This window comes from Numenius arquata, chromosome 2, assembly GCF_964106895.1.
Source record: "Numenius arquata chromosome 2, bNumArq3.hap1.1, whole genome shotgun sequence".
Taxonomy (NCBI): Eukaryota; Metazoa; Chordata; class Aves; order Charadriiformes; family Scolopacidae; genus Numenius; species Numenius arquata.
The window spans coordinates 112,046,365-112,059,059 of NC_133577.1; the positions used below are offsets into that span (position 1 = coordinate 112,046,365).

At 36.4% G+C, this 12,695-nt stretch overlaps 1 protein-coding gene across 1 annotated transcript in view; it reads left to right on the forward strand.

Annotated features, from left to right (window-relative positions):
- The window catches only part of BRD1 (bromodomain containing 1), a 64,608-nt gene that overhangs the window by 12,402 nt on the left and 39,511 nt on the right, over window positions 1-12,695 (forward strand). Inside the window, exon 3 of the mRNA XM_074144649.1 lies at window positions 6,679-6,835. Within this exon, the coding sequence (XP_074000750.1) occupies window positions 6,679-6,835 (157 nt within the window). The remainder of the gene's footprint in view (window positions 1-6,678; window positions 6,836-12,695) is intronic.

The following is a 12,695-nucleotide window of genomic DNA, read 5'->3' on the forward strand; positions in this document are numbered from 1 at the left end:
AATACTTTATCTTCTGCTGATGTGAATTTAGATTTTTGAGATTAGATTTCAAATTAATGCGTGGTATGGTTATGACTACTACAGAAAAATATTTTGAGTAATTTTAAGGAAAAGTCACGACTCAGTATTATGTATAGGAAGTGGCAGCAGTAAATCTTTGCATGTGATTTTTCTGAGAAGACCGAGGAAGTTTTCCAGTGTGACAGGGTGGAGGTTTTTTGATTGTTTTGGGTTTTTTCCTTATCCAAAGGTTTGGAAGATCACAAACTTAATTGTTAGAATAGGAACAAAGTAACCTGTTAGAACTAATAGAGAATTGACTGAAATAACATAGCATTTTCTTAACTCTTAAGTTCAGTACTTTATTTCCCTGTCCAAGAAGTTTTACAGGCTCTTTGCTTAAGTAGAAAAATAGATGCCGGGTTTCACAGTCATGTGGAGCAAGAAAAAGCGCTTCCTACATGTCCAGTCAAAATCAAGTATTATTTAAATGCCAATAAATGTAGAATAAAGAATAGGAACCTGGAGAGACTTTCAGGCTTCAGAAGATGAATCAGTAGATAAAATATCTACTATTGAATTCTCAGCCTAGCAGAGAAAGGCAAATTCAATAGCTAGAATTTTAAAACTTACAGACAAAAAGGAGTAACTATGAAGGTGATTGAACACTGCGTTAGGCTAGTGAGGGAAGTGATTTTGGAACGGAATATTCCCGTTTCTTCAAATCTTTAATACAAAAGTTGCAAAAGTAGTTATAGTTAGGAAACTGTGTATTTGCCATATGGGGATTCTGCAGACTTACTTTGCACAGAAGTTTAAATGAAATAATTGTCAGTCTCTTCAGGATTTGATACGTACCCTGTTAGGTATGCAGCTGACTTCTGCTACTTAGAAAAGAAACTTTAACCTTGTCCTCTGTCAGAAGGAAATAAACACACGCAAATGAACTCTAATTTTTACATAGTTGCTCATCTACCTGTATTCTCTTTAAAGCTTATCAAAGAGTTTTGTTTGTTTTGGGTTTTTTTAGTGAAGAAATAATATGGTAAGTTGATTTTTGTTTTTTTTTATTGAGGGAGGTGATAACAAATACAGACATAGCAATAAAACTGTCTCAATCCACTGTTTAAAAAAAAAAGTTGTATTGAAAGGTGAGTTTTACACCATTTGATAGCTTCTGCCAAAGGTTCTCTGTGAGAAGAGCAGGGTTTCATCTGTCAAAGCAGGCTTTCTTATCTTCAGAAGCTAAAGATTTTGGATATGGAGCTAGGAGGAATAGTTGGCAAGGCCCCAGAATTAATTGCGATTCCCAAAATAGACACTTTCATAGCTTTTTATTCTGTTTTTCTCCTAATTCTGTTCCAGTTAGTGTCAGTGGAATTACTATACTTGTTTGTAGGTAATTTTTTGTGTTCCTGCTTCCTATGAGTCTTGGTATGTTCTGTGGAACTTTGCTGAGCATGGGTTGAAAATTCAAATGTTCTTGAAACTCAGTTTACTTTGTTGCAATTTGTTCAATTTGTATTTTTTATGTTGGTTTTTTTCTGACAGGTTTTAGAAACGTATCTGCAGTCTTTGTGTTGAAAAATAGGAGTATTTTATTTGCCCTGTAAAGTAGAACGTCATTTGCTTGTTTATGGGTTTTACAGTAGGACAAGAGAAACTGGTATTTTATTAATACAAAACAAAATTTTATGGAGTATAATTTAGTTTTACTAGTCTTTTGCATGTACCTTTAATACAGCTATATTGGATAAAGGAAAATGCAAAATAACAAACTGATGAAACTGGAGGCTCAGGACAAGTGTAGTAATTAAAATACTAGGTTTAGTCCATGTTTAAAAACTAATTTAATAGGGTATTTGATCTTTCTTGATCTTGCAGATTTCCATATTAAGTTCCTTCTGCCTGAGTTACTATAGTAATACTTCAGCAAAATGACATACTTAAGGAAATTTTCTTTCTAGTCTCTATTCTGAAAACTTGAGAATGGAGAGATGCTATAGAAGTCTTCATATATTATAATACTTAAATTATATTTATGAGGTTAAAAAGCATGTATAGTCTGTGGAGCGTTTAGTAATGATTCATAGAAAAGTGGCTGATTATCTCTTGTTGGCTTTCTTATGTTAAACTGACACATAGTTAGTCACCAAAAATACTGTTTTCACTTTTTTTTTTTTCTTGTAAACAGTTGCTGTAGTTACTACAGTGATATGTAACTGAAACTGGGAGAGGAAGGCAGTTGTGAGTAGGAAGAAGGAAGCTGTGAGATTGCCAATATGGCAAGAGCACATCTCTTATGTTGACAAAAGTTATTTTATGCATCTATCTGAAAGATGAGGAGACACAGGACTAACACTCAGCTTTCTCTGAATGCCTTGACCAGTGCATTAAGAGCATCACCCTTTGCAGGGTACATTATCCATCAAATGTCTCTGTGAGGAGAGGGTTAGTGTAGAGCAGATGATAAATCAGTTTCTCACCAAAGCTGTTGTATGTTAACTTCCATTTTAAATTACATTATTTGAGTCTGTCTTATCCTTTCAAAACAAACCAGTTTCCTCTCCTCATCCTCTTGCTTTTGTAAATTTAGTGTATTTTTAATGCCATATTTTACAGTTCAGCCTAAACTATGATTTCAGGCTGGAATTGCAGGTGCTATTTGAAAGCTTCAGTTGAAAGGGAATCTTTCCTTTTTAAAGACAAGGAGGGAATTGTGTGATACCTCCGTATCATGTTTGTGGTGCACGTCACAGTGCTTTACAGTTGAATACAAGTGGGACTGTGGAAGAGAAGTAGTACTGGTTTTCTCAGTTGCCTGTGGCACAAATAAAACAGTTTTGAAAACTGTTTTGACATCTGTGTAGCCTTGGAACATAGTCCAAAAAAAAGGAAAAAACAAGAGGGAGTATGACTGGTGGTGCCAAACCATCAAAAGGCTGCAGTGGTCACCAGCTTGGAACCTAATGCTTCTTTGGGACCAGTTATATATATAACAGCAGCTACTGAGTTTCACTGGAACACAGTCACCTTTTTAAGAATTTTCAAATTCTTCTATGTACGTCATTCTAAGTAATTGGTAAGTTGAGACTGTTCTTAAGACTTCAGAACAGTGGTTCAGGCTGCAGCAGGTTACAGTGCAAGAACTGTTCTCTCTGGGTTTAGCTTAATTTTGTTAATTGTTTAAATGTTTTGAGAGAAAAGTGTTTAGCAATTAATGTGTTCCGTTTCTGGATTCTCTTTGGGAATTTTGTCTTAACAAATTCTCTGTTCCATGAGGAACTTAGATAGCAAGAGCGCTTCTTGTCCCTCTGCTTGCTTTCTGTAGTTCCTATAGTTATGGCTTTGTTTTTTCCCAGACATGTTCTAAAGCCTGTTGTGAAAGGGGAGACCATAACTCTGGTAGTATCTTCCAGGTACATGTCCCTACTTTCTCTTCTTTGTTAGCTGTCTTCAATAGTAGTCTTGCATTTATTTGGCAATCTTAAGAGAGGTATAAAAAATTTCTCTCAGTAATGAGATTGGTCTGTTGTTTCTGAAGAGAAAGCACAGGTTCAACTTATATGCTCATGTTTAATGTGCTTTTAAATATCTTACTCTTTTTTTTTTCTCTCAGTACTTATGCTTGACTTGCCATTAGAAAATAAAACACCACAGAAAGCTTTTCTTTCCTGATGTTATTATACCTGGGAAAAGTTCTAGGGTGGACAGATACCTTAGCAAAAAAGTGCCTTTTCTGAGGTGTCTTGTGTAGTTCTGGGAGGTGACTTAAGTTCTGTAAGCCTTGCCTCTGTGGGGGGGGATTTATTTGTCAGTGTAGTGTAGCAGTTAATCCTGTCTTGTGCAAGTCAGATCTTGGATTGCAAAACTGTAAAGTCTTCAAACAGCTCTTCCTTACCAGCCTCAAAATACACACATTTTGATTTTCACTCTTCAATTTTTTTTTTTAATTACATCTCTTTGTTTAAAAAAAAAAGGGGGGGGGGAGTGAAATGGGCAGCAAACTCTTTTGAAGACCTCAAGGAATTTCAAAATTCTAGTTTGAAAATTGAATTTCAACACTTACAAATTTAGTGCAAGCTCAGGTAGGCAGAAAGGAACTTGTTTGAGACCGGTGCATACCTATGTGCCTTACTTCATGCTTGCGTTCAGGTTCTTCGCAGCTGAATGTATGTTTGTGAGTAAGAACCTCTTCCCCAGTATGGGGTAGTGCTATCAAGGGTGGGAGCTTCAAAATCAGTACACAGTCTGTGCTACTTCTATGGTTCTACAGCAGCAGATGAATCGTGTCTTATTTCCTCAGAACAGTTGTGTTGTTTGTCAAAATGTAAAGTGTTTTGGACAGTAAAAGTCTACCTGGGAGTGTCTGATTAAGCAAAAAGATGATCAAAGAGCTGTGAGTGGGTTCTTAGGGTAACATCCTCATTATATCAATAAGATCATAGTGTAGAGGCTCTGTAGATATCTGCCATGTGAAGAGCCTCTGACCTCTGTATTTTGAGAAATTAAGGGGTGATTGGTGGATATTGTCACTTCTAAAATCTGGTGTCTAAGTGAAATATGAAGAGCCAGTATTTGGTTTTGTTTGGAGGGATGGCAGAGAGGAGTAGATGCCTACCCTGTGTTAAGTAGTCTCTGCACTCCAAATTACTTTCTGTTTATTTGTATTTTCAAAGTTGGAGAGTATCCTCTACAAAGATTTTTCCTAGGCTTATTCTAGCACTTTACTATTATAATTATCTATGAATAAAATGGTTGTTATGTGAATGGGCAAATGTACTTAAAGCTGTAATTAAAGATGTTTGCTTAGTCTTGCCACATCTGATGGGCATGAAACCAAGACACCTTTCTTCATGTTAAGTTACGATCCTCTGATCTTTCCAAATAGGTATGTGTTTGGCTGTGCTTTTTTTGACTCAGTTCAGTAGGTTGTGCTGTTTCCAAGACAGAAATGTGAAAGTAGTTACTTGATTTTGATTGCATTCTATAATTAATTGTAATTCCGCTCTGTTTGAAGTTTAATACGGTCACGTCAAGGTCTGTTCTGCTTTGAATAAGTATTTCTGGAGCCTGCTCTTGCCCTTCAGTGAAAGACTTACAAGACAGTCCTAAGTCCAGCTGCAAACTTTCTGAGCTTTAAGTTAAACTAAAATTTTTCAAGAATGCCAAACTAGCTTAGTTATTAACTGAAAAACAATGTCACTGAAGGACACAGTGGCGCTGTATTTTGAAAAAAACCCTGTGTTTACTCTGCCTTTACCCTGTGATGGCTGAAAGCTCTGTTGCTGCAGTTGGTGTAGCACTGAGGAGACCTATTGCACCTTACCTTCTGTGCAGTCCAGGAAAAAAACCCAGGGATAGATGACCTCAGGGTAGACTCGCTTGTATGTCTGTCTGAAAAATATCATTCCAGTTTCCCAGCTATTCTTAAAAATCACTTTACCTAAGGTTTACTTATAGCTTTACATTTTGTTTAGGTATTTGACTGCTTTTCTTCTACCACTTACCTGAGAAACTGCTTTATTCCTAACATTAAAAAAGAAAAAGCAGAAAAATACTAATATTTGCGTATGTTCATGATTTTTATTTAAACGCCTCATGGTAGTGCTCTACAAATCAGGCACATCTTGAATTTAATTTTGCCTACTTTGGTATTAAATTTTATTGGAGAATATCTGTTTTTTTTTTTTTTTATGGGTAGTAATATACTGAGTGAAGAATTAACAGGTTTCTGTTCATTGATATTATCCTTTCTGTAGTTCTGTTTTACGTCCAGCTCAGGAAAATCCTTTTCTCTCTCTCCAACTCACCCCAGCCCCCAAACAAACAGTCCTCCTATGATACAGGTGGTTGGTGGTTGCCACCCTTGCAATATCATGCAAGGACAAAACCTTTTCATTCTACAACTATAAACTTTTTTTTTTTTTTTTAATTTTTTGTAGTAAGTTCAAGATACCATAGGCACAGAGAGTTGCAGATCTGTTTCAGATAAACTTTTTTTTTTAATGTATGTTTTCAGAGGTTAGCGCTGTGTGTGACTTGGACATTTTAAGGTGTCATTATTTAAAAAAACAGGTGTCAACGTTGTTGCATGTGATGTTCAAATAGCACTTTCCTAGGCTATTTGTAAACAAAGTATATGTAAACAGTATTTGCATCCATTAAAAACCAAGTATCAGTAGATGAGTAATACAAGCTTTTCATTGCATGTTTTTGTGTAAAAAGTTTGAAGATATATTGTCTTTAAAATAAACTATTAATTCTGTGTGAAGATGGCAACAAATTATCTGAAAGCTTTTGTAGGGATTTAGAGCTTTATTTCTGATTTTATTTTCAAGAAGAAAATTAATCTAGAATGCTTATAAAGCTTTATTCTCATTCCTAATCTAGGATTGCTCCTGAGATAACAATCATGAAAAAATTCATACCCTTTAGCTCTATAAAGTACCTTTAACATATTAGGTAGAAACTAGAGTCAAGCACATGTATTTGATTGTAATCTACTGCTCAGAAATAATTGTGCTGAAATGGATGTTATTGAAAGAAATTAGTAATATGGTGGTCATTGCTGTTGTTACATTATACCTTTATATATATATGATGTTTAACTTTCATAGACAAGTGTGTTTTATGCTTTGCTGTGAAAAATACAATATCAGTTTTTCCGTATTTTAGATTAAATAAGATTATGAATCAGGTGGCCATTCAGCGGAAGAAGCAGTTTGTTGAACGAGTGCACAGTTACTGGTTGCTTAAAAGACTGTCTAGGAATGGTGTTCCTCTCTTGAGAAGGCTGCAGTCCAGTTTACAGTCACAAAGAAACACACAACAGGTATGTAACAAACTTATTTACTTATAAGAACAAATCAGAAAATCTCAATTTTATAGAGTAAAAAACTAACAAGGGAACGTAGCACAGTGTAAAAACTTCCTCTGATTCAGCACTGAGCAAATTCTTTACGTTATCCTTAAGTAATATGACCTATATCGAAAATCGGGCATTATCTGATCCTTTTAAATTTGGGAGATACGAGGAAAAAAAATTGTGTGGGTTTTTCTGTTTTGCTTAAATGTTTTACAGAAATGCTGTCACCAAAAGTACCTTAATACCATTGTTCAGTGACTAGAATTGTGGGGTTTTTTGGAACTTTTTGCTCAATGAGTTAGTAAGATAAGAAATAAATTCTATTTTAAATTCATGAGAAATTTCAAAACAAATGTCATCTTTGACACTTAGAGAAACAGGGATTTTTACAGACTAAAGGTTAGACTATGCTAGTTTACAGTTTTTGAATTCAGATCCATATTGTCCACCTTGTTCGGTAATAACAGGATGAAGAGGAAGTTGTTGATGAAATTCGATGACCTGTTTCAACTTTTAGTTTCACTTTTGACATATTTATAGTCAATAAGTGGGATTATAGACAGGCATAAATTTATGCTAATATTTTGGTCAAGTAAAACTCATCCTATCTAAGTTGGTTAAAGTTGTACACGTTTGCCAGTCAGAATTGCTGAAAAAACCAAAACAGTTACTCCAGATGTGAATCAGATTCAGAAAGCGGTACTCTTCCGCTTCCGATTTTTGTAATATGAACAACTAACTCTCCAGTGACATTAGAGATTTTGGCAGGTTTTTTATTGTTTTGGTTTCAAGAAACTGGGTGGCTTCGAAAATGATTAAAACTTCTTTTCTGAATTCTGTATATGGATCCTTGTGTGTAGACCTTGAAATCTTGTGATGCATCATGATGTGGAAATTCTTACTGCATCCCAGTTGGCTTTTTTAATTGAACTAAAAACATAGTTGGCTGTGTTCTTTCCATTCTCCAGGTGTTTGAAGTGGAATTATTCCTATAAAATAGCCTCTAGAACTTAAGAATGCATTTTATAGTTATTTACTTACATTAAATTGAGATTCTTTTTTTTTTCCCCTTTAAAGCTTAATGGCTATTCTTGTTTGAATTGCATTGCTCTGCTAATTAAGTCATTAATTGATGTGGTCATAAAAATACCATGGTCAACAATGCTTCCTAATTATTTAATTTGTCCTTTCTGTGTGTTTCTTTTCTTAGTTTTTCATGAAAAATCTAATTAATAATTCCTAGAAGAGTTGAGGTTGAAAGGGACCTCTGAAGGTCATCCAGTCCAACCCCATTGCTCAAGGAGGGCCCAGTAGAGCAGGTTTCCCAGGACCATGTGCAGACAGCTTTTGAGTGTCTCCAAGGATGGAGACTCCACAACATCCCTGGGCAACCGGTTCCAATGCTCAGTCACTCTCACAATAACAAAAAAGTGTTTCCTGATGTTCAGGTGGACCCTGTGTTTCAGTTTGTGCCCGTTGCTTCTGGTCCTGTCACTGGGCACCACTGGAAAGAGCCTGGGTCCATCCTCTTTGCACCCTCCTTTGAGGTATTTATATACATTGATGAGATTCCTCCCTGAGCTTTTTCTTCTCCAGGTAGAACAGTCCCAACTACCTCAGCCCTTCCTCATAGCTGAGATGCTCAAATTCCTTTTAGGTGGAATTTAGGTGAATTGTAATTGTTTTCAGGTGGAATTAACTTTGGATAGAAATTGGCCGCTTGATGATCTTTCTTTCATTGCTTCTGTATTACTCCATTTTAACCCTATTTTTTGGGTTGTAGCTTCTCTAACTTTTTTGTATTCTACTTTTAATCAATCAATCTTTTAGTTCTGTTTGAGAAGTTTTTATTCTGAAGAGTGATGTCTGGCAGTTAGCTGAAATTAATTTATTCAGATAGCAGACTTTTTTTTTTTTTCCCCCTCAATGAACTTGTGTCCTTAAAAATAATAAAATCAAGCACAAAAGTCCAGGGCTCGTGTGGCAATATAGACCTAGACTATAGTTAGTGTCTGAAAAAATTATACTTGCTAGGTGGTAGTTGGTACTTTTCCTATTGAGATGATATGATGAGACTGCAACATTTCCAAACATTTGAATAGTAACTACCGAAATAAAAAGATTCTTGTAATTATTGTTTGTTTATAATAAAATAAGCCTTAGGAGCTGTTTAAAATCCCTTTGCCTGTTTGCAGTCCTGTACAAACACTATTTTTTTCTTTCCTAATTTCAGAACTGTGTACTATTCTTAAGTAAGAAAATAATGAAAATATTTTCTAAATTAATTGGAAACTATTTATATTGGTTTATAAAATATTGGGGCACTTCTGAGACTTTATTCTTAAAAACTTATAATTGAAATTAACTTTGTCATTTGAGAAGAAAAAGCAAGTTTCAAGCAAAGCTGAGTATTAAAAGACGCTGTTGATGTAAAGTGTGTAGGTAGTCCTTTCCAGTAATAAGCAAGTGTCCTGTGTATGATGTTGTTTTCCTCATAGCTTCCTTGGTATGTATTTATAATACATATTAAAGTAATCATAACTGCAAAGCCTTTGATGCATTAGTCATCTTCGTTACTCCAAGTATAAGCCAAACCATCGTGAAGACTTTAATAAACAGCTGTGGCTTAGCTGTTGTGAGAGCACCTCAAAATTTTGAGGTACAGATGATTATTTCGTTTGTATCAGTCTAGATGGGAAAATTCTTCTTACCTTATTTTATGTGAGAGGTCAGAACATCAAGAAACCTAAACAGGTTTTCAGTCAATGAACATAAATGCTGATGTGATACAGATTAAGAGGAGATTTTTATTAATACTATTTTTACTGAAACAAAAAAGAAATGTTAAAATGGGGAACCAAAACCCTGAAAATGGTTTCAAGATGCCTGGTGGAAGGTGATTTTGATCCATCCCTAATGTTTGTTTACTAGAACAAATTTGGCAGGGAGAGAAGTATCCAGTGATTTAGAATTACTTTCTAATGAATGTGTTTCAGAGCTCAGTTAGGATAAGCTTTTGAAGGTGATGGTACGTCAGCTAACAGTTCTAAACCAGGCAAGCAGAGCTTGACTTGTATACTACCTCACCTTCTGCAGGAACAAGGAAGCCTCTGAAAGAATGGTTCATACTGTCTTTTCTGTCTCCACCTAGAAATTGAGGAAGGGTATTGGAAATACTCTAATTCATTTACATCCCCATTATTTTAGTTTTTCTCTGTACTTAAAAGAATGCTTGAATAAAAATAAGGCATGAAATTTAAGTGTAGTGGCTTGTTGCTGCTGTAGTAAGTGAGGTTGGTTTAAGACTAGTATTTGGAGAAACAAAGTAGGTGATGCTGGTGACTAAGGCCAGTATCTGCACTGGAGGTGTCAGTAAGAACACAAGTTTCAACCACAAAATGGTTTTGACTGATTGGCGTAAAAGCGCCAGTGGAAGTTCTTAATAAAACTAATTGTATTGATGAAGATCCAATTTAATCACTGTAATTCTGTTTTTGTTTGGCTTATATTAAGTTACAGTCCCTGTAGGGAGTGAGGCTGTCCCCATGTATTCACATCCAGCCTAAGGAGTGGTCTATTGGTACACTGACAATATTCCTGATAGTTCTCAGAGACTGGTAACGTACTCGTGGTAGGAGCTGGAGCTGAAGACCAGTTCTCAGCTGATGCATGTTCTGGGGTTTTCCCTCTTCCCTCAGTATTGATACATGTCTGAGTTTTATCTTTTCTAGACAGCATTTTGTGTTCAGCATGATCTAAGCCCATCAGAAATATCACAGTGTTTCTTGGGTTTTCAGCCAGAAGAAACTTCCTGGTTTTGTTTTAGAAAGAAAGATTTGGAAGAACAGCTCTTTACCAGGAAGTTAATAGAAACTTTCCTTGTCAGAAAGCTTTTGAAAACTAAAAATTTTGAAAGCAACTCCTTTTATCCAGATTTTTACTAGTTAGATACTGGAAACCAGTCCATAATGCTCTTTCCAGCTTGACTGGATTTTTTAATCAAATTAAGGTATATGTTGTATGTCAGGTGATAAATAGGCTAGGGTAAAGGGGGTTTATCTTAGCTATTATAACCAACATTACTTCTCATAGAAGTGTCAAATTGGAGGCTTGCTGTTAATCCCCAAACTGGAGTGACGTTCAAGAAGGGAGTGTATGTGTGCACAAAAAAAAAATCAAACAAGGTGCTCTTGATACTTCGAGTCACATCTGCAGATTTACACCCACCTAGCTATTTTATGGAATGAAGTCGGTCAAACAACTGATTCAACTAAAAGAATAAACTTGGGGGGGGAGGGGGGGGACAAAAAAAAAAGCTCAGATGTACCTCCAGCTTTAGCCAAATACTTGAAGTCTCCGATGAACTACCCAAAGACCTGATGTAACCAAGTAACATTTTTTTTCTGCTGTGTAAGTTTCCTGACCCACCCTAAAACTAGTGTGATTTTGTTGACTTAGCTTTCAGCAGGATCAGTTCCCCAGTTCCATCAGCTGTGCAATTACATAGGGCAAAAGAGCAGACTCTGAATGGCTGCCAGCAAAGGGATGACAAGCCTTCCACTTTTAGCAATAGCCACAACTTAATTTTGGTCCTGAAAAAGTAAAACTATGGAAAAAATTGTATAGCTTTGTCAGTTAACAGTTACATTGCTTTCCCAGATGTGAGATCTGTACTCAGAGGTGAAGGGTTGTAGAACAGCAGTTAGTGGCAGTGTAGACTTAATAATTCAGTGATTCTCTGAGAATTTCAAGGAATTGAAAATGTGCATATTGTCAACATTTACTTTGAACTATTCTGGCCCTCAACGGTTAAATTATTATGTGTCTCCTTAAAAGAAATGATAAATGTCAGTATTTACAGTCATTAGGAAAGGGAACTAGAAGTTTCTAGCTATATTTTTTGATTTTTTTTCAGTGGGGTTTTGTGTTTTTTGTTTTGGTTTGTTTTGGTTTTTTTTTGAGAGGAACAAATTGTTGTTGTTGCTAGACAGCAAAATGACAATGAGCAAGCAGTGTGCTCTTGTGGCCAGGAAGGCCAATGGAATCCTGGGCTGCATGGGGAAGAGTGTGGCTAGTAGGTCGAGGGAGGTCATTCTCCCCCTCTACTCTGCACTGGTGAGGCCACAACTGGAATACTGCATCCAGTTCTGGGCTCCCCAGTTCAAGAGGGACAGGGAACTACTGGAAAGAGTCCAGCGAAGGGCAACGAGGATGATTCAAGGATTGGAGCATCTCCATTATGAAGAAAGGCTGAGAGAGCTGGGACTCTTTAGCCTGGAGAAGAGAAGGCTGAGGGGAGACCTTATCAATGCTTATAAGTATCTGAAGGGTGGCTTGAAGGAGGAGGGAGCCAGACTCTTTTCAGTGGTTGCCAGTGAGAGGACGAGGAGCAACGGGCACAAGCTGGAACATAGGAGGTTCCACTCAAATATGAGAAGAAACTTCTTTACGGTGAGAGTGACAGAGCCCTGGAACAGGCTGCCCAGGGAGGTTGTGGAGTCCCCTTCTTTGGAGATTTTCAAGACCCGCCTGGATGCAGTCCTGAGTAACATGCTCTAACGTGCTCTGGGAAATCCTGCTTCAGCAGGGGAGTTGGACTAGATGATCTTTATGGTCCCTTCCAACTCTAAAAATTCAGTGAAATTCAGTGAAATTCCAGATTGGTATATTGTAATACAGAGATAGTTGATAGTTAAGGACTTTCAACTGCAGCGAAGTCAGAGATTTGAATAAAACTAGCTTCATAGCTTCCACAAGTGCTTGCCTTTACTTTTACAAAGTGTGTAAAGCAATAAAACATGTTGCAGGTCAGAGAATCAATTCTGTT